Source organism: Lissotriton vulgaris, chromosome 11 (assembly GCF_964263255.1).
Source record: "Lissotriton vulgaris chromosome 11, aLisVul1.2, whole genome shotgun sequence".
Taxonomy (NCBI): domain Eukaryota; kingdom Metazoa; phylum Chordata; class Amphibia; order Caudata; family Salamandridae; genus Lissotriton; species Lissotriton vulgaris.
Genome location: NC_141699.1, coordinates 733,003,644 through 733,026,056, shown reverse-complemented (window position 1 = coordinate 733,026,056; position 22,413 = coordinate 733,003,644). Strand labels below are relative to the sequence as shown.

Sequence of the window (22,413 nt, the reverse complement as noted above, 5' to 3'; positions counted from 1 at the left end):
GGCTGCTCTATTGTTTAGGCAGGCAGGCCAGCACTGGGAACAACGAGGGGAAAGCAGTTTTTAATCCGTTTTTCAGGGGCATGCAGTAGCCTCTGTGGTGGCCATAACTCTGGCTTGGGCCTGTGCACTGTACACACTGAAGGAGGAGTCCTGGCCTCTTGAGAGTGAGGAGAGTTGGGAATTCTGGGATAACCTGATTTCATACATCGCATGAAGTTGTCATCTAGAGTGAGGTAACCTAGCAACCCACAAGCTACTCACAGCGTTTCTACCCGGAGGGCATTTTCTGGGCATAAAAAGGGCACCCAAAACTTGTTGGACTGGAGCAGAGGACCAAAGGAAGACTGCCTTGCTATTCCAAGGACCCGGCGAAGACCAGCTGCACTGACGTCGACTACACCTGTTGAACCTGGTGGCTAGCAAAGGAGAAGGAACTGTACCTGCTGTGTCCTACTCATGGAGAAGTCGACTCCTGAGCCCAGGCTAAGTAAGACTCCAAGGGTCAATTGGCTGATGACCTGTTCACAGCCCACTGCCACAACAGCTGAAAAATCCTACTGGGGCAAGTTGGTAGTTCAGACCTTCATATCACTGTCCTCGCTACTGTACAACTACAGGAACAAGGACCTGCAGCTCAAAAGTTGCTCCCAGATCTGCTGGACCTGGGAGAGTTGTCAGAGTGCAGTTTGGTCACCCAGATGGCAAGTTATCGCCCAAGGAAGGAACAAGTGTGACTGCGATACTGGGAGACTGGTAGTCCAGTGGCGACTGGATTCCTGCCAGGCCTGAGAGGACTTCGGGGAAGTCCACCCATGTGGCCAGAACCTCTTAACCAAACCTGTGGACTGAGGAGTAGCTGCTGGAAGCCCCTTTTGACTGCACCGCATCCTTGAGCATCTTCAGCATCCTGTATATCTTGCATCAGGATCACTTCCATAAGAGTCTATGACAAGGAGGTGTAATGGCTATGACTGGAACTGACTAAAGACTGCTTCTAATTGATTCATTTTTGCAAATCATGAAAGTGATTACAAGCATCAAAAGAGTATATAGTTGATAACGTTCTACCATGGTACTAAAACAGAGTGTATATGCGGGCATATAAAACAAGGTAGTAATCTGAAGTACTCCTACTATGCAAACTCTACTCTGCATGTACCTAGAGTGTGTGTGTAGGTGAAGCCAAGAATCCCCCCTCCCAGGGACGATCCAGCCCCATTAACTGGCCGATAATGTAGGACCCTGTCTTGGTCATGAACTGGACAGCCCTCACAGAGATGTATGTCAGACCGCTGCATGGTGAAGTCTCAACATACAGGGACCCTCAGTGCCCGCTAAAGTTCCTCCTCTGCTAATCCTATGAGAGGCTGATTATTTATAATGAAAAGCATCTTTGCATAGATTAGCAATATTATGGATATGTAGATAGCCCTGTCGTCCCATGGATGTCGATAGAACAACATTTGTGCGTAAAGGCCTTGTACCTGTTGTTCGAAGCATTGTGATAATGTTATGTGATCTAGATTAGTAAACAGTAGTAGTTTCTGAGAAACGAATCCAACATAGTCATGCACTTGAATATGTGCAAAAGTCACAGCAGTAATGTTTCTGTGCAAAAGAGAACAATGTAAGAACATGTGCAGCTTCGCTACATGGGCCTGGCCTGTGTACTTAACAGAAGTAACTGTTTCTGAGTGCTTTGCTCGTCCCCTTCTGACCCCTTGCCAGAGTTAGTCGCCTAAAGTAACTCTTAAGTTATTGCATTGAAAAAGTTCTCTTGAAAAAGTTTCTCTTGAAAAAGTTTCTAAGTGTCACATTTTTTGAATTTGCCAATACTTGTTTGCAGTTAAATGGAAAATTTGCATATTTACTACACCGTTAAAAAGCTGCGACTCTGAAACCCTCTGATAGATCCTTTTATTTTTTGGGTGTCTAAAATTACATGAAAATATAATCCGTTTTTATAGATTGGTGTTGGATTTCTTGAGTATCGTGTATTTCTATTTTAATTGTTTTGGTGCTGTTTAAATACTTTACAATTGTTCATTTGTGTAAGCCCGACTGCTCCGAGCCACAACTATCCTGGGTTGAGCTAAGGAGTTCATAAACTAAACGTACTGGACCTAAATGGGTTGTTTAGTGTAAGAAACTGTGAGGCCGCACAACCACACCATATAATACAGCCGATTTCCTCACAGTCTGAGACTCCTTGATCAACTGTTTAGGTCGCCCCTATAGATGGGTTTTCGAAAAGGTGTGCAATACTGGTTTCTTCCCACGCCGTTTATAGTACTTTAGTAGGAGTTGAATTTGATGTTTTTCCTTCCTTATAGCTTCAACATTCCAACCTGTGCAGTTTGTTGGTTTACTTACTTAGAAGATTTATATTTGATGACCATAACTTCGGCCCCTAGGATCATGCAAATTACAGGCTTGTGGTTAAACTGCAAGATACTAGCTGCAGGAAATCAAAACTCTGAAGAGCATTTTCTCCTGCTATTATGAAAGTGTTTATTTTATGTCCCTTGGACAAGTTTATTATCTTCTTGGGTCTCCTGAAAAAATGTCTTTCCCAGTGGCAGCTTTACATGTCACAGCCCCTCTACTGATCGGCCAGCATAAAATAAAATCCGATCATGTCATTCAGCTCTCATCTCTCATTTGGCAGCCTATCAAAGCCCTTCCGCTGAAAAAAAACAGTCTTATGTAAAAGTCATCTATCCTAACACTCATAAATAAATTCCTGACCCTGAATCTGGGAATCAGTTGTGGTTCCAGGTTACTTGGAAGGAAGAACACTGTTCAAATCTTTTTCAAGAAATGAAATAGACTAGTCGGTGTTCCCCGGTTAATTTCTTTCTATTCAGAACCCATTTGCAAGATTGTTGCATAATTCTAGAAGCGTATTCATCTCTTGTGTGACAGGATGAAGTGTATGCTGCTCTCTGTGCTCATAATTGCAACTGAGATTTCCTGCCAAATAAATCCGATCATCTCTTTGATTGAGCTTGAAACTCTAAGGAAACTCCTGATGACTTCATTGCTCTCCGATTACATAGACTGTTTTGTACTGCTGGTCCTTTTCGCTATTTGAGCACAGACCCAGTGTGTTATTTTATGGGTTTTTGGCTACTAGTTCAATCGCTTGCTTTCGTAATCAAGGTCAACTTTTGTACACTCCAAGATGCACTGCCACTAAATTCATTTTTATGCCTCTATCATGTAAACCATTGTAAACCCTGGTATACTTATATGTAAACTGTATTGTTTCTCTATGATGCAGACTCCGCTTAAGATAAAGCTACTCTTTAGTTAGCTTCCTTGTACCATGCCGCCAATATCTTCCATTCTAAACTGTGCCTTGTTTAGAGTTCTGAAAATTGTCATGATTAGGTCTGCACTATGTGGAACACTTTTAATTGCAAAAGAAATCTCTTACCTTGATTTCGTCCTCCTTTGCCACATTTTCTTACCTTTTTATATTTCTTATCAGCCTTCTAGCATTCAAACCAATGTTGGGAGTTCTGTCTGGGGGACTATAAATACAAGTCCCACCAGCCAGTGGACCTCTGACTCCTCCAGCAGCATATGGAGCAACGCAGACAGCAAAAACTCCAATTTGGGCTTCTGGGACGATGCTGCAAAGGATGTTGGGCCACGTAACACTGCCAACAGAAACAAGAGTAAGAATAACTGCAGCTTAAGGTAAAGATGCTTTCTCTGAGGTTATTGTATGTTTCATTTGAAAAACGTCCTCCTTTCCTCTTTTTTATATTCCATGCCCTAGTTGCAGGTGGTTATGTTCCCTTCCCTAAACGTTTGTGTTAGAAAGAATTCTCTAACCTGTGCCTTCGCCTATAATCCCTTTATTTTTTTACTTTTACTATGTTTTTGTGTTTCTGGTGATTACTTCTAACCGCAGGTCCTCACATTTAAAATACTCCCAGGCGCCAGGCTGTAGCTGGAGAAGTTTACTGGCAATTCAGTTGTGTTCCTGTAGGTAAAACTGTGGGGCTCTGTGGTGGCTCCATAATACAATGGAAGTTAATGACTGGATTTACACTGTGCACAGACTGCAGGAAACCGAAATCTGTGCTGGATCTGCGCAATGTGTAATTGTGATGCTTGTGCTCCTATCACAACTTAAAGTTGTACGGCAAGTGTGCTCTCGTGCAATCAAATGCAGTCCGAGATCAAGAGGGGAATCTGTACATGGCAAACATAAAAAAGTTTCGGAGTTTCGCAGGAGCAGGTTCAAGGATCAACAGGCCTGTAGGGTTCTGGGGCCAAGTCAGTGGGCGTCGTCCTCTTGTTAGCAGCTGCACGGCAGGTCTTTTTGTTTCTTGTTCTTCTTCTTCTTGTTGTAATCTGGATCAGAGGAAGGAAGGTTCATGGTGCCCCTAAATACTAACTTTAGAGGCGTTACAGGTAGGGCAAGGGCAGAGACCAATTGGTCCCTGTCCTGGGGTGAATACACCCCCTAGCCTGCTCCTCCCCTGTGGGAGGGGGGCAGGAGCCTAGCTCTGATTGGGTAGGGCTCCCCATCCTCAAGATGGCCGGAGCCCGAAGTTGTGTTTCACCTCGCCTCTCCCACCTTAGGGGTGGCGTTGGCATAGGCTGGCACATCCCCTTTCCTCACTTAGGGTTTCCCACTGTTGTTCCCACCAGAGTGGGGTCAGAACCGGTGGGGGCCAGTTGCGGAGTACAGCAAGTGGCCTGGAGAAGCTCACAAAGGCAGCATGCCTTTGAAACTTCCCCTGCCCATCTGGGGGAGGAGGCTTGGCACCTCGACCCAGGATGCGCATTGTTTCAGGCCCCAGAGAGCAACAGGCTCTCGACCCAGGGGTCCAGAAACATGACTGGTGGTGCCAGCCTCGGTAGCCACGCAATCAGGACACTGGGAGTTGGTTAGGTTTCAGGGGGCATCTCTAAGATGCCCTCTGTCGTGCATTTTACATTAAATCCCACACTGGCATCAGTGCGAGTTTAGTGTGCTGAAGAGTTTGATATCAAATTTCTTAGTCTTCAGTGAAGCCATCATGGTGTTGTGGAGTTCGTAATGACACCCTCCCATCACCATATACTGTTAAGGGCAGCACTGCACTTACAGGGCCCAGGAATGGCCCTGGGTACTGTAGGGGCACTGGGCTCATGCACCTGTGCCCACACAACTGGCATGGGGCACCCAGCTAGAGGGGTGACTGATGGATGCCAGGGCAGTGAGCTTGTAGGCATGGCACACAGGGATGTGTGCCATGTTGACTCTTTGTTTAGTTCTGCACCTAGACACTCAGCCTGCAAAAGCAGTATGTGGGTGTCGGGGCACAGGGCCCCTAAGGGTGGTACAGCCTTTAGGGGTCTCCTTTGGTCACCATGCCCTGGGTACCTAGGGTACCATTTACTAGGGCCTGACAGGTGGCCAGAGATGCCAATTGGGTTTTAGTTTCAACACGGTTTTAGGGAAGGAACACAGGCCCTGGGTTCCTGATTGGCAGGGTCCCAGGTCACATCAAGGAAAAGTGCATCAGGTTCAGGCAAAAAGTGGGAGGGTTACTGCAGCAGAAACCCACTTCCTTACAGTCAGTCCTTGTCACATTCTAAATTGTAAGGGAAGTAAAAACAAAAAAAAGAAACACAAATCTTAAGCAGGATTCCACTTCCTCAATCCACTCTCACCTACCTGAACAGACGTGGGGCTGGCACCACAAATCTTGATCTTGCGCCCAAAGTCGACTGATTTCTGAGCTGATCCTGCAGCTATTTCCAATGCAACCAGAGTTTTGGAGGCCTAAAACGATGCCACATCAGATGGAAGAGTGCATCGCAGCTATGCTTCGGCTACTCGCATCGTACTGACTCCCTCTGGAGTGCCTTCAGTCCCCAAGGAGCCAAGAGGTACTCTGGAGTACCATAGGTGGGTGCGCCAGTTGGACCCTCCAAGCCCGTCTTGGTTCTGGCTCTAGTTCCGACACTGCTGTTGCAGGGCCAGCTTGGCAGTATGGGGGAGAACTATGGCACGGACCGCTGGGGCACAACCTTAACCTCGTCTAGGGTCATATTCGTAGGTGAGGTCATGCCATCTTGATGGCCACAGCAGGCTTGCAGACTTATAGGCTATCTGAACATGATGAGGAGGTTGACGTTGCCTGGTAGACAACACCGGGATCGGAGGGCAAGGAGTGGCAACGAGGCGGAGAGGAGTGCGGTTGCACTGCAAGTGAGGGGGCTGGCCAGAGTGAGGACAGCGGAACGTTTCCGTCGGAGGGACTTGAGAAGACCCAGTTACCGACCTTCTGACCCTTGTAGAGCAGAGGGACAACCTCCGTGCCAGAAGAAGCAGAGGACCGGTCAGAAGGAACCAACTGTGTTCCTGATTCCTGGGGAATGGCTAGAAGGACAAAGCCACCGCAACTCTGGGTAAGAGTCAAGGCTTCAGGCAAGTTACCCGGGAGTGGCACTTATTTTATCTAGGTGGATTGGGGCACAGGAATATTTGGTGGGCGTATGCCGAGTCATTTGGCTGGCGTATGGTGTGATTAAGTTTATTTTCTGGACATGGTTAGTTTTGGCACACTAGGCTTTGTTTCTTGGCACCACTTGTATCACATATCTCACCGGGGAGAGGGGAATGTAAGAAAGTAGCTCTGTATATACTGGACCAAAGTAAGGTACAGTGTGCACAGAGTCCACAGTCTCTAGAGGTTTGGCAGAGGCTAACGTTAGATATAACCTTACTCTCTAAAGTGGTAGCTTGGTCGAGCAGTAAGGCAGTATCAGAGCACAGCGTAAAGCATTTGTTGTACACACTCAGTCAGCAAATGGTCTCACACACTCCAGAACTGAACTCTAGGCCAATTGTTTTAAATATGAAAATATAGTTGTTTTATTTTAGGACCAACAAGGTATCAAAATATACTTTCTCAAAATGAGTTACTTTAGTTAAATACTTTTCAAATAGGCAATAGACTTTTGAGTGCAATAGTTAGTTGTTGCAATAAGCAACACAATTTCAACTACAATGTGACATTGAGCTCAATGGGAATTTCTAGTTAAATGCAATCGATTACTTTAAGGATTACTTTTCTAATCACAGTACTGGATCCTAGATTCAGTCCTGAGACATCGCCTGTAAACAATTGAGTAAAAGTGTTTTGGTTACAGTTGTGATTTTTAAGGAATGTTATTGTATTTTAAAAGTTGGTGTAGGAGAGTAGGGTCTGCTTCCTATGGTCACCCCCACTTTTTGCTGTGATTCTCTGGTTTTTCGACTTTAGTGTGGCTGTGGGCTTGCTAATCAGACCCACAGCCCAGCTGTTCTCCCTAAATTGATACCATGTACTTTAGGTACATATCAGATTGGATATTGGGTCACCTTTGTGAGCCCCTGTATAGTGTACCATAGGTAGCCAGAGCATAGGTGCATCCAAGGCCTACCAGGGGCTCCAGCATGTATTATGCCACCCCTGGCTGGCCATCTAAACTGACACCACAGGCTGATCACTCAGCTTGGGCAAGGTGGTGTAATCACCCCTTACTTAGATATAGTATATCTATATCTACCTTATATATAGACACATAGTAACCTATAAGTCACTCCTATGGCAGGCCTTAACAATCCTTGAGGCAGAGTGCTTGGTTTTATGTGAGAGGGTGCCCTAGCATGAGCTGGGCCCCTCTGCAGCTTTCGGAACCATCTCCTTATAGCTGTTCTATGATATAGCCATACCATATACTCTTAAGTGCATTATAATCCTCGCGGTTAATGCTAACTTTGGTTTGGCTTCATCAAAACATGTTCTGTAAGGTGTCAAACACTATGGAATACTAACCCCCACCCACCCCTGCCAAGACATGTATGTTCCTGCTTTACCCAGTTAAAGTTAAACAGAGCCCTAGCATCACAAAATGGATGCTGCTGCCACAGACACGAGTCTGACCTCCTGCTGCTGGACCAAACTCCGGCAAGGGAGGCCTGGACAGTAGGTTTGCTGTCGAGGGAGGTGCTAGCACCTCCCCAGACAGCCTGTAGTGTATTGGGGCAGGGTGGGTTGAATGGAAAGATGCTTTTTCAGACACTGCCTGGGGCACACAAGGTGCTCCATGCATAGCCCGGTTCAAACCAATTGCTGGGGCACTCCAGCCCGCTCTGGCGCGAAACTGGACAAAGGAAAAGCGGTGTAACCACCCCCTTACCAGGTCCACCCATAGGAGGGACCTAGCAGGTAATCCAGCCCCTAGAATCAGTATAAAGATAACAGCTTTGTCTACAGACTTTAGATTATCCTGGAATGAAACTCTGATAAGAAACTCTTGGACCTTCAAAGTTCTATATCGACTAGTAGACTGAAGACATCTCCCTTGTGGTCAAGGAGTGACCACCCTGTGCAAACAGGCACCACCAGTAACTTGCCGGTTTGCTTTGTCGGCGCTCCTGCCGGAACCTGAAGACTCAGCAACTTAGGAACTGTACTTCCAGACTTCTCCGACTCCGATCCACAGCAAAGCTGAGACCCGTGGTGGACACGAGAGACGTGAGACCGGACACCCTGGACTTCCTGCATTTTGCTAACTGCTCGAATCCCGAGGTACCCTCGCAGTTTTGCATTGGGGTATGAGAAGCCACAGACCCAAGCGCCATTTGCACCAAAGCTCAGCCCTCCACACTCCACGAGTGCCGCGTGGGGCCTGCTCCTGCATTTCAGCTCGACGCGTCTTTCCGGTTGCTAGCCCGTTGGCTAGTTAGCCCTCTGAAGACTTCTTTTAGAATTTACACCGCTGGCCTGGTTGCTCCAGGCTTGCTCCAGCTTCCCTGCAAAGGAGAAGCTCCCCAGACCTTGCTGGTCTGACTCGAAGCCAATCTTCACTTCCTGCGTGGATTGCGTTTGCCAAGGCTTGTTGGGTCCAGTCCGGATACCGACACCGCAGTCAACTAGATCCTTCGTGGGACAGCTCGAATCCAGCTCCTGGTCCTTGTGGATGCAGAGACAAGCTTCACCTCTTCACCTGAGATCATCGCGACATTGCCTGGTTCCTTCCTGGTCACTGCCAAGGAAGGTGTGAACACTCCAAAGAAGAACCTTAGAAGAGACGTTGGAAGACCTTAGCTTGTTGATGTCCATTTCTGTCAAATCAATCATTAAACCCCCTAAATAGCCTAAGAAGCTGGTGTGTGTCGTGTCTTAAAATACTGTTACTCCTACTTATAGACACCTTTTAAAAACCATTTGCTAGTGCTACTCGTGCCTACATAAGGGACACTATGGATTACATCCATAAGATTGAAGGCTCGATGTTCGATGGAGACCAGAAGGTGTTGGTCTCCTTCGACATCGAGAGTCTTTATACCAATATCCCGCAAGACGAGGCACTGCTGGTGATGGAGTTGGTTTTGGATCAAACGTGCAAGCCTCATCATGTCCCGACTAAGTTCATTTTGGACCTAGCTAGAATTTGCCTAAAAACAGCTTCTTCCTATTTAGGGGTGAGCTTTTCTTGCAATTAAAAGGAGTGGCAATGGGGTGGTGTTTCGCCCCAGAGATAGCAAACCTCGTCATGGACCAATTTGAGAGGAGGTATGTCTTCAATGAAGCAACACCATTTGTCGAGGTGGGTGCGCTTCATCGACGACATATTTCTAATATGGAATAGCAATATAGAAGACCATGACCTATTCCATGTGTGGCTTAATTTGTGTACTGACTTAAAGTTTACTAAAACCTTCAGTAGTGACAGAATACATTTTTGGGATAGATGGATTTCTAATAATAATGGCAAACTATAGGTCAGCCTCTTCACAAAACCAACCGATCGGAATACTCTTTTGGAATTACAAGTGGACATCCAAGGAGTTTAAAAGAAAATTTGCCCTATGGGAAATTTTTACGGATCTGCCGTAATTGCTCAAATAAGAACGATTACTTTGATAACGCGGAGACCCTGTTAAAGAAATTGTGTATGAAAGGCTACCCGAGGAAATTAGTTAAAGCTGCCCTTAAAAGGGCTTGGTATATGCCTCGTGAAACCCTACTCGCCCCCAAAGTGAAAACTGAAGCTGAACAAATGACCTGTGTATTGACCTTTAATCCTAAAGCGAATAAAGTCAAGCAGATAATTCTTAAAAACTGGAGATCGATTGAACATCTCAATATCCCCAAGCCACTTTTCGCCTCCAAGAAAGGAAAAAACCTTAAACAACATCTGGTTCGAGCAAGCAAAGAACCGTTGGCTAAAAAAGACACCAGAAGCATGTTGGGTCTGCCAGCTTTGGTTGCACACTATCGCTGTACGAACTGTGCTGCTTGCCCTAACTCCACAGACTCTAAATCGATTGTGATTAATGAGAAGACTCATGCCATGCAGTCTTTTTAGAATTGCAACACCTAAAATGTGGTGTATGTGGTGATATTTCCATGTGGCCTCGCCTATATAGGTCAGACCACTCAAGCTGTGAAAATGCGCATTTGCCATCATAAGTCTCGCATAAGATGTAGGACCCAGGGAGCACTGCTGGTACAGCATTTTATTGATTCTGGACATAGTGAAGATGACTTAACCTGGACAGTGCTAGTAGTAATTAAAGCAAGTAACAAGGGAGAATTGGAGATGAAGCTTAATCGAACAGAAGCTAGGCTAATCAAAAGATACCATACTGCTACTAAGGGGCTAAGTGACTGAGATGAATTATGGGCAATTATTTAGACACTATTTGCCTCCCTGTATTGAGTAGCAGGTTATAGAGATTGAGCTCTTGGTACATTATTTAACTTTGTTTGAATAAAAGTGTAAGCCCAGGTGCGATAATGCAGTGCCAAGAAAAGTGTTATTGAATATTGCTCTGTTAGGTGCCTCACATGTGGACAAGCCCTTGACTGTGTCGGTGCTGGTGAAATAAGGATTTCCTACCTCCATTGATGTCTGAGATGTTCTCCCCCGCTCTGGGGACATATATTACCTCTGTGTCGGTGTTGGTGAACTAAAGATTTTCTACCGCCCATGATGTCTTTGATGTTCGCCCCCGCACTGGGTATATATATTACCTCAGTTGAGAAGTTGTACGTTTATAGCTACTGAGGGTTTTGTTTTGTGACGCTGTACAGTGGCGTACATTAACCGTGGCGGACTTCACAATTTGTCTGCGTGGGCAGGGTTTATACAGTATCCCGTGGCTTACACCCGATTCCCCTTGGTACTTATAAAAGATACTTCTTCCCCACTCCTCCCTTTTTGTGTGCATTTATTGTGGCACTGCTATTTATTAGTGTTATTGGTTTTTCCCCTTACCTCCTGGTTTTCTGATTGGTAGGGGTTGGGGTCATTCCAGTTCATCTCTGTGTGGACAGTGTACTCTTTGTTTACTCTAACGATTTGTTGGGCCAGCAATTGGGACGTGGTTGTGAGACCATCCTTCTTGTTGTTCTTTCAACGCGTGTGACGTAGGTGCAACCTTCGGGATGTGGCTCCGGGAGTCCGTTTTCTTTGTCGTTTTAGTCACGCACATGACGTCAGTGCGTTTTCGGCCCGTTATACGCCCAGTGTGGAGCTGCTGTTGGACCCAGTGTTTGGACGGGTGCCGATCGCTAAATTAAGGAACTGTGCCGGATGACGGGGACCTCCATTGACAGGTACTTAGCGAGGGGTCGCCTTATTTGACCTAGAGGAAGACTCTGTACATGGTGTAGTCTCTGCGCGACTACAGTATGACTGAATATTGATTCTTTGGTACTTTGTGGTCTTTTCCTAGGAGAAGGAGAGCCGCTTACTTGCGAAAATTGAGGAGTGACTTGTGGGTGATTTAGTGTGCACCGAAGTACTGTGTCCTTTCAGGTACGTTGTGCACCCTTTTAACCGCGATATTTCTGTTAAACACTAGTCGGCTGGAGATTTTATGATACTTGAGGGTTGATTAGAATTGTGCATCTGTTTGTTGTTTCAGATGCACAGTGAGCCAAGGGACTGAGTGGCTGGGCTGACTTTCCCTGGAATTCAGGGAGTGGAGAGTGTTTACTTCGCTCTCATTGATGGTACTTGTGTGCCTCTTTTTGGTAACATTCACCATGGCTGTGGTGTTGGTTGGATACACATGGATCTTTGTGGTGTTGTTTTTCCACCTTTAGGCTCCTGTTTGGTTTTGCTCCACTGTCTTTAATAATTTATTTTCTTTATTATTAATTTTTCCCGGTTTGGTTTTTGGTGCTTGTTTTGTTCTCTTCCTCTAGAAGCACCTTAAGTTTCTGGCACTGCATGGTCACATGGCGCAATTAGGATTTCCTCTGAGTGTATTACTTTTAGTCAGGAGTGTACACTGTGATAGTCTATTCCTATTTAGGGTATATTCCTTTTGAATATATTATTTGATTTATGTATGTATTGTATATGTTGTGTATATAATGTATTATGTATTGTAATATAGATATGTGATTTAAATGTGACTAAGAGTGTTCTGTTTTTGTTTTACAGCTATGAAGTGTATATATACATTTATGTTTATTTGTGCCCTACCCTGTCCTTTGACACTTATATACGTTTTTTTGACCTATTGATATACAGAATATGTAAATAATATTGAGACCATCAGGGTAATTAGTTGTACCTTGTATGTAAATAAATGTTGAATTGGTCCCTCTGTACTTCTTTGTTTTTTGATATCCATCTTTGATGTCCGTTGCTCATGTATAGGAGGGTAATTTGGGCATAAACCCTTATTGAGTTGCTTGTGTTACTCCCACTTCCAGCACCACAAACTACGCCGGCCCTCAGCGCTTTGACTCTGGTGCAGATTCCATCAACACTGAAAAAGGAGGTCCCGATAGTACTCTGACACCGAAGCAGTTCCAGTCTGACTGCTACTGAAGTTGCACCCAATTCCACCAGAGGCACATTTTCACCCACTTGAATTGCTGCCTCCACACGGGAGCACAAACACTGCATTACTTTTTCGGTACAGACTCAGACAATGAATATGACCTGTGCGAGGATTTTGTTCAACCCTACCAAGATGATAATTGGTATGATAACTTACAGGAGACGACTAGAAACTGGGCCGAGACTACTGGAAATGGGGCCCGTAAACAGACCTACTCTTTACCCCCTGGACTGGCTTTGGAGGAATCTGCTTATTACGCCATGGTAGAGCGTAGGGTGACAGACGTATTTGACCTCCAGCTCCCCACCTTGGAAGTTAAGACCAATGTATTGACAGACATCTTCCAACCAGGGCAAAGATCTTCTGAGCCCTTTCGTACATTTAATAGGGGTACTAACAAATACCTTATTGGGGGCTTGGGCCACTCCTTGTACTAGACCCCCTAGTAAATCTACAAACTGCCAGGTGCCATCGCCCTGCTCAAGGTTACCCTGCTTTTATCTTGCAGCAACCTTTCCATGAAAGTCTAGTGGTGTGTGCAAGCCTTCACAAGCCGGTGTAACACCTTTCCTGCGACTCGCCTGACTGGAAATCTAAGTGGGTGGAAATGTTTGGGAAGCTAGTGCGTTCCACTACCAGTCTAGCAATCCAATCCGTAGAAGCCACCTGCTTCTTTGGGTGCTATATCCATGCCCTTTGAAACTCGTTGGCACAATGCTCCATGACATGTCCATTGATCTCCCACTCTTGCTCAGACATTCAAGACTGTTGTGATGCGGCCAAGTTCACGATTCACTGTGGCTTGGATACTACTGATTCCATTGCTTGGGCTATCGGCATCAGTGTTGCCATTTGCCGCAATACGTGGCTGCGGTCAACTGGGTTCCCAGGAGATGTCCAGTCCTCCCTGATGAACATGCTGTTTGGCAGGGCTCACCCGTTTAGGGACCAGCCCCCCCCTGAGATTCCCCACGGCAACTGGAACAGTTCTACTGCTCCTTTCACGGATTTGTTAAAGGTGCCCCATACCGCCAGCCTCAACAAGGAACCCAGCCGTTTCATGGTCGAGGCTGTAGTGCAGTCTACCCCTCCCCTTGAAGGCTCACTTGCCAAACCTCTTTAGCTTGCCCTTACAACAGCACAGCCACCCAGCAAGAAGCAGAATCTACTGATTCTTCCCTGGTTGGCAGGCAGTAACATCAGACAGATAGGTCCTATAGCTTGAGCACCTGGATATTTTATAAAAGAGCCCCTTTTTGACATGTTCCAACCCCCTTTTCCCTGGTATTTAAAGCAATTTTCACTGACGCGCACTGGATTCCTGCTAATCAGGTCGCCAGTGCTCCTTCCCTAAAAACAAGTTAACTGTTGAATTATTCCCTAGCTGGCCAGACCTTTAGCACCTCTGTAAGTCCCTAGTAAATGGTACCTCTGGTACTTAGGCCATGCACACTAAAGAGGGCCCCTAAGGGCAGTAGCACATATTGTGCCACCCTAAGGGACCCATCCTCCAACTCATGTAGACCACCATTGCAGGCTGAGTGAAATGGTGCAAACAAAAGGGAAAACACGACACACACCATGTGTGCGATGCCCACACACTGCATGCAATATATGTAAGTCACCCATACAGCAAGCCTTATATTTTTTTTAAATATGTTTTTATTAGGTTTTCAATGTTATCAACAGGTTGTCATACATGCACCATTTCACATGGGAAAAACATTTATTCACAACATATAATTCAGTAACATCAGCACTGCGTTAATTTGTAAAGTAAGTGTTACCTGGGTGTGACTGGCAGCATGTGCTTGCATGGCATAAACTTATCTGTGCCAACGCTCACATACTCCCCTGAGCGTCATTGTGTTTAACTGGAAAAGAAGGAGCCCGATTAGGGGTCAGGATGTATCCCGTGTATTGCCTAAAAGGATGACAAGCAATCAAACAAACATGATCTTAGAAGACCGAAGTATCCACTTACCGCAATAAAAAGAAAATCACAGCGTGGGGATATCTATTTTCAGGGGAGTTCCAGCGAGTATGGTGAGATGGCCCTCCAGGGGATCCAGTCTGTGGAACGAAGGTTCTCCGAACTCTAGAGGTCCGAGAGGATATTGAAAAGCTGCATATCTGAGGGAGGGTCCAAGGTTACAAGGTAATCCAATTAGAGCAATTGGAGCAAAGTTGTGAATCAAGATAAAATCTAGACAAAGCAATGGGGCTGGTCTCAAGAGCAATCAGTGAAGTGTCCCAAGCCCGGTATCGTAGGTTTCGGCGGGGGAGTCGGTGTGAGTCCGGCAGAGGACGAAACAGATGCTTCAGCCTTTCATCGTCAAGTCACAGCGGGGAAGCACAGGAAAGTCTGGGTATGAATCGACGAGATCACGTGACCACGTGCACACGTCATCAGGGTAGAGCAACCACTAGAGCGGAAAGGGTTGTTGTGGTGATGCAAGGGGGTCTCATGTACCCCGGGGGGACAGGAAGGAGTAAGGAAAAGGAAATAGTATTTGAATTAGCATATCATGTAAAACATCTGAGAAAATATACAGGACAAGTGTAGACTATTTACAAGAATTGTCCATGAAATACTAGTGTGTAGAGTATGTAAAGTAAGTAACATTTCAGTAGACCATTGAAAACATATCATCCATGTCATATATTGGAGAATGTCTTAAGTAAACAAATTACGAATATCTGATAGAGACTACTAGCCGCAGATTCCTCAACGTAGAATTATCCTCCGGCATGAGACTGGATCCGGAAACTTTTTTGTCACAGCATCCCTGCATGCCGGGGGGACGGCATCACGCGACTCCGCCCAGGCGTCGTCCGCGTACGTAACGTCAGCGTGGTCACAAGTCCCACCCCGGCGCGCCAACATCAGTTTTTTCCTCACACGGATCCTGTCCATGCCCGGGCCTGCTTAGGCCCCCTTTTTTCTTTCGCTGTATCTGTGGGAACAGTGTGCGGAGGCCTTCGGGCTTTAAAACGAGATTGTCGTGTGGACGCCTTATGTCTGCGATGGACTCTCGCCTTGTTTGGGTGAAAATCATGGCTCCACTCATTGCGAGGCGTGCCAACAGTTGAAGCCAAAGTTGCGGGGGGAGCGCCGGATGAAACTTCTCTCGGCTTGTCTGTCCAGGTCGGCTTTGTCACCTCGATCGACTTCTGCGGAAGGGATTCGATGGATAAGTGTCACAGTTCGTCCCCGAGGGCTGGTTTTGGGCCTGTTGGGGGCGTGGGCTCTCCGTGGGTGATGCAGCCCGCGTATCGTCCCTTATCCACTGTTTCCCGGAGAGGGGGCGTCTAGAGCCCAGATGGAGACATATGTGGCGGTTTTGCAGGCCTCGCTGGCTTCTCCTTCTCCTCCTTCCCCTCCTTGGATGTCGGCGGATCCCTTGCGTTGTGCAGGGCCCTCCGCGGCATCGCCGGCGCCTACTGGCTCTGCTCCAGGCTTGGAGGATGTGGTGCCGTTGGGGTGCGGGAGTTCCTGTGGTGTCGCGGGAGGTAGCCGGGGCTCGGGTCGCGTTCTGAGCCCCTCTCGGCCCTTTGGACAGGCGGTGGCCTTGCCTGAGGCCGAGGTGACGCCGCTACGGCACCGGCTGCTGCTGGCCCTGGCGGCTCCACAGGGGTCGACGTACCCCCTTGTCCCGTCATGGGTGGAGGCTGTCTGGGATCCCTCGTCCTCCCCCGGGCCCCTCTCGTCCCTCTATGCAGGCAGCTACCTCGTCGTAAGTCGAGTCGGAGGTTGAATCAGCCTTGGCGGCGCCACATGGGTTGGTGGACCCCGAGGGCCGTGCCTGGCGGAGCGCTCCTTGTCATCCCCCGGGTCCCTCTCGTCCCTCCACGCAGGCGGCTGCCTTGTCGGAGGTCCCTTAGCCACCCCAGCTCCAGCCCAGCCCCGGTCCCCTGTGCTGTGTGGTGTGGAGGAGGCCTGTCCGGCGTCTCCTTTGGTGCTGGACGATGATGACATCCTGCCTCGGGCTGCGGACTCTATGGCGCCGGATAGGTGTCGAGTTGCGGACTTGTCTTCGGACAGCCCCCTCTTCTCCGGAGGTTGGATGCCTGTTGGTGTCGTCCTCGCTGGAGACGGGCCGCTGCGCCGTGGCTTTTCCCTGTCATCAAAGGGTGGCTCCTCACCGCGGCCACGGTTTTCACCGGAGGACACAGATCCCCCACTACTCTATCCCTCTTTTACCTTTCCGGGCCTGGCTTGGCTTCGGGGACGGCCGCCTTAGCTTGCAGCCGTCACCGACGGAGGAGCTGCTTTCCCCACCGCAGGGCCCTACAGAGACGGGTACGGCCTTCGCTCGCACTGTGTCCACGGCTGTGGGTATTTTGCGCATGGCGGATCCGGTTGCAATTTTTCCAGCGGATCAGCTCCTGGAAGTTCTCCACCAGGGCTCTGGTGGGAGGGAGCTCTTGATTCCCTTTGAGGGTTTGCTCCTTTCTTCCCTGATGGGGACTTGGGGACATCCCACCACGGGGGACCCGGTCCCCAACACCTTTTGCACTGGCAGCTTCCAGCGCCGCATGACCCGACGTGTCTTTACTTCCACCCCTCTGCCTCAAGCCCCCTCCCTGCCTCCACCATCATGGGAGGCACGCTGGCTTGACTCTTGGGGGCGCAACATGTTTGCTTCCACCAGTGCAGCTCTGCGGGCCCCTGTATTTGGTATTTGTAAGGTGCGTAAATCACCCATAAGTTTCATTGCGCCAGCAGATACTCAGGGTAGTTAGACAGGTGGCCAGGCAGAGCTAAAAAAGCCAGGTTTTTAGGTTTCTTCAGAACTTCTTGTGATTTGGTTCCAGCCTGATGTATAGAAGCAGGGTGTTCCAGGTTTCTGGGGCTATTTTAGAGAAGGATCTATCACCATTCCTAACTGTGGGGACTTTAGGAACGGTCAGAAGATACTTGCTGGTGGATCGAAGGGTTCTAGCCGGGCGATAGTCCATCAGCTTTTTTGCTAGGTATTTTGGCCCCTGACCATTAAGTGTCTTATGAACTAGACAGCACAGTTTGAACTTGATGAGCTTTTTTATGGGAAGCCAATGTAATGTCCTAAGACTGGGTGCTGAGGGGGTGCGTGGAGGGAGGTTAAGAACCATCCTGGCCGCAGTGTTTTGCATGACCTGAGGTTTTGTCAGAAGGTCCTCGTTTATGGAGGCGAGCAGTGCGTGGCCGTAGTCCAGACGGTTTGATTAATCCCTGCACCAGGGGCATTAGGATGGGAGGGGGATCCATTTGAAGATTTTCTTAAGATTGCGCATAAGCCCAAAACTGGTGTGCACTATATTGTTAATATAGTCAGCCATGGAAAGTTTGTTGTCTAATGTTATCCCCAGGCTCCGGACTGTAGACTTAGGTGGGGGGCAGGGACCCAAGGTCGGCGGCCACCAATCGTCCGTTCAGTGTTTGTGTGCATTTCCAAAGAGCAGTATCTCTGTTTTGCCAACGTTGAGTAACAAATATTTGTTAGTCATTCAGTCCTTTATTGCAAGCCTACATTGTTGGAACCTAGATTTGGTGTCAGTGGAGTCAGGACCTAGGGTAATTAGCAGCTGTGTGTTGTCTGCGTAAGACACGGTTTCAAAACCGTGTGCTCTGATTACCTTCGCTAGTGGGGACACACATAAGTTGAAAAGTATAGGGGTTAGTATGGATCCCTGGGGGGGGACTCTTGTCGATATCCTGATTTTTTTTTTAGGAGAATGTTCCTATTTTGTCCTTTGAGAGCCTTGCAGTCGGGTAGCTCTTGATCCAAAGTAGGGCTGAGCCCTAGACACCAACCTCAGCTAGGTGTTCTAAAAGAATGCTGTGTGGGATGGTGTTGAAGGCCGCCGACAGGAAAATCAGGATGGGGGATTGTCTTGAATCAAGGGCCAGCTGTATGTTGTCCACGATCTCAGGTAAGGCTGTTTCGGTGCTGTGACACGCTCTGAATCCTGATTGGGATGGGTCTAAGAGCTTGATATTTTCTAGGTGTTTGTATAATTGGTTATTTATCAGGGATTCCATAACCTTTACGAATAGTGGCAGGAGGGAGATTGGACGATATTTGAGAAGCTGTTTTGGGTCAGTAGAGTTTTTTTTTTTAAGATCGGTCTGATTATGGCCTCTTTCCAGTGAGAAGGTACAGTAGAGTGAGATAATGAAAAATTAAGGATTTTGGTCTAGTTGGGGAGAAGAGCCGACACAAATTTAGATAGTTTGAGAGGAGGCTGGGTCGGCTGGGGATCCTGATTTAATTCTGTTTATTGTAAGGGCTACTTCTTCCTCTGTAAATGTGTGGAATTCCTTAAGGGCAGTGGTGTGGGTGGGATATGACTCGTTGATTGTCTGCTCGGGTGGTGAGTCAGTTGAGGTTGTGTAAGTGGGTTGGGGAAATAGTTTGTGGATGTAGTTAATTTTATTATTAAAAAAGGATGCGAGAGAGTTGACCCTATCTCGGGTCTCGGTGAGTGGAGTCTGACATGATGGGGGATTCGTGAATTCCTTAACTATTTAACTATAGTTCTCTGTGTGAGTTTGCTGCCTGGTTTATCCTGTTCCCCAGATGGGCTTTTTTATATAAGACTATATCATTCATATAGAGCCGGTGTGATTGTTTGCATTGATGTCTGTCTGTTATGTGTTTTGTTTGCCGCCATTTGCGTTCAGCTGCTCTTACAGCGAGTTTGGTCATTTTGAAATCTGGGGTAAACCAGGGAGAGAGTTTGTTAGGACATCTGGTCAGCTTTCTAGGGGCAGTGGTATCTAAGGTTGTGGTAATCGCGAGATCTAGATTGATTGCTGCCTTGTTGGGCTCAGTGAGCTCAGTAATAGGGGAGGGGGGTGGGGGGGGGAATCTAAGCTAATCTTGTTCCAGGGCCTGCTCAGTTTCAGTTCTTTCCTGGATTGGGGTTGAATTGAATTTCCATGAATGTGAAACTTGATAACATGTTGGTCTGACCTTAGGATTGGGAGTATCTGGTCGATCTCTACTTTAGGTGAATTTGTAAATAGGAGATCTAATATTTCGGCGTGATTATTGAAATCCCCTAATAGAAGAACGTTACCAGAGGCCAGGACATGTGGTGCTATTGTCTCTGTAAGCTTGTTGATAAAATGTGCTTTGTTTCCAGGGGGTCTGTAGAGGAGGGCACCTTTCCATGACTCCTTGCTCCTCATCTCTATTGTGAAGGGGCAGATTTCGCCCCAATCCGCTAGATGGGTATCTGTGGCAGGGTTGCAGTAAGGGACCGGAGACTGGATCGTGCTAAGTAGGGTTTTATTTTAGTGAAGGTCTTTTTATAGCGTGAAGAAAGTCTTTCTCTTGAATATCCTGGAGGATCCATGATAGCAAGTACCCTCGGGGGGAGAAAAAAAGTCTCTATGGCCTTGTTCTTCTTTCTTCGATAGGTTCCTTCTGATCCTTGGTTTCCTCACCACAGGTCATGCGGGGAAAGAAGATATAGAAGAGCTGGTCAGGACACAAGTTCTAAATCTGTACACCTGTGGGGAACCAGGGAGTGAAGGGGACACCTCTGCAGATGTGTATTCACAAATCAGGTTAATGTACAAGGGGCGTGAGAAAGGCAGTAGTGAGGAGAGGGTGAAGAGGTAACTCGCGAAAAGAGGGGAGAGGAATGGATATATACACTAAGGAAAATTAGGCACCAACAGGTCAGTCAAGGTTTTACTGAGACGAGTCTCCCTGCCTCCAAATCCAGCCCGACACCCGCTGCAGTACCTGCTTAAGCCACACTCCTCCCTCAAGAGTGTGGCACGGCGCCTCGTAGGGTTGTTGGCCTCCTGGCTCCGCGACTCCTTCGGCTGTATCCCCTCACCTCTCCCAGCTCCGGTAACCGCTGTCTTCTCCTTGCACCGCTGCTCGAACTCAGCACTCCTCCTGGGTGACATCACATGCCGTTCTTGGGTCTTCCTGGATTTTAACCAGTCCTACAGTCCTTGCATCAGGCGGGGCATGTCTTCGTCATCAGCAAACGCCCAGTTAAAGGAGCCTTCTCCCATTTCTTCTTTTTGTGCCGACCAAAGTGGATGCCGGTCCGTACTCCGCTCGTTCTGGTGGGTTTGGAGAGAGGGAGGGGTGGTAGAATCAACGAACCACCATTCACTTGAAGGGAAAACACCCGCCTCCAGCCTTGTCTCCCTGTTACAGTATCTATGATAAACAATTTAGTATTTGCCCTGTGTGCAATTGCAATTCCCCCCTCCTCTTCAGTCAGTCCTGTCTAATCTGATCTGATCAATTTGTAATCAGGGGGAGGGCTCTCGCAATGTCTGGAAATTATGACTCTTGGAACCAGGTTTCTGTGGCAAAGAATAGGTCTGTTTTTTTTTTAATCTAATGTGTGCTTAGGGAGGGACCGTACGTTACAGTATAGACCGGTTAACTGTTAAGGGGTTAAAGGGGTGGGTTCTGTTTGGGGGCAATTGATGCTACTGTATGCTTTCATATATATTGCCGTCTAGGTGGGGGGGGTGTTCCTGAGCTGCTAGTCCTTCGGTCGGTGGGACGGGAGTATTACCAAGCAGGTTGTTGGGAGCTATGTTTAGGGAGTGGAGCTCCTGGCTAGTATATTTGAGAATGGCCATTAGAGGTTTGTGAGGCAGAAATTCTGGGTAAAATTGGGCAGGGTGTGCCTGGCGACGGTCAGGAGCTGATGGGTGCAGATGGGCTTGCCTTCGGTGCGCCACTGGCGCACCGCTTTGCTCGTCCGCTCGGCGCACTCGCTTGTAGGCAGGGAGTGGGCGGGACCGCAGCAGCAGTGCGTGGATCGCTGACCTTGCGTTCCAGGAAGTGGGTGATTCGCGAGCAGAGATGGTGATTAGATCCTCCGTGCAAACGGCAGACGCCGCGACGGACCAGGGGGACACCGAAGGACACAAGTGAGCAAATAACAGGAGTAACAATTTTAAGTTTTAAAAACACGTAAAAGTAAAGTTTAAAAATCTGACAGTTGGTGCTGCCTGACCTGAACAGTCTGGTGGTTTCAGTGGGCTGAGTGCAATCTACTGTCCCTTAACACGTTGTGTGTTAGCTAGGGCCACCTCTTGTTTGTGGGACTCTGCTGAGTCCCTGGTGTCCGCCTCGTCACAGGAAGATGCTCGAGTTAATTTGCAGGACCATGCGTTGGGTGGCCGGGAGCTAGCGGCAATTTATTCTTCGCTCTGCTCTGGACATATCAGAGGAGCTTGGTCCGTGCCATGGCTTCTTTGGTTGCCCTTTGCGCCATACCTGGGACAGTGTATTACCGGAAAATGTTAGGGAACGGCTGGTTGACCTTCCCTTCAATGGCACTCTTCTGTTCCATTCCCCAGCAGACTCCGCCATCCGGAGGTTCTTGGCAGGGCTTCGGCCTCCTCCTCATCCTCGTTGGGCTAGCTCTTGATGATGCTCCTCCTCCTCCTCCTTGACCTGTGAGTTGGCCTATATCTTGATGATGCTCCTCCTCCTCCTCAGTGACCTGTGAGTTGGGCTAGCTCTTGATGAGCCTCCTCCTCCCCCTCAGTGACCTATGAGTTGGGCTAGCTCTTGATG

At 47.8% G+C, this 22,413-nt stretch overlaps 1 protein-coding gene across 1 annotated transcript in view; it reads left to right on the top strand.

Moving 5' to 3' along the window:
- GIGYF2 (GRB10 interacting GYF protein 2) overlaps positions 1-22,413 on the top strand; it is a 1,722,773-nt gene that overhangs the window by 1,693,829 nt on the left and 6,531 nt on the right. The window contains exons 25-26 of the mRNA XM_086942529.1: positions 3,494-3,705; positions 20,271-20,471. Coding sequence (XP_086798655.1) covers positions 3,494-3,705; positions 20,271-20,471 — 413 coding nt within the window. The remainder of the gene's footprint in view (positions 1-3,493; positions 3,706-20,270; positions 20,472-22,413) is intronic.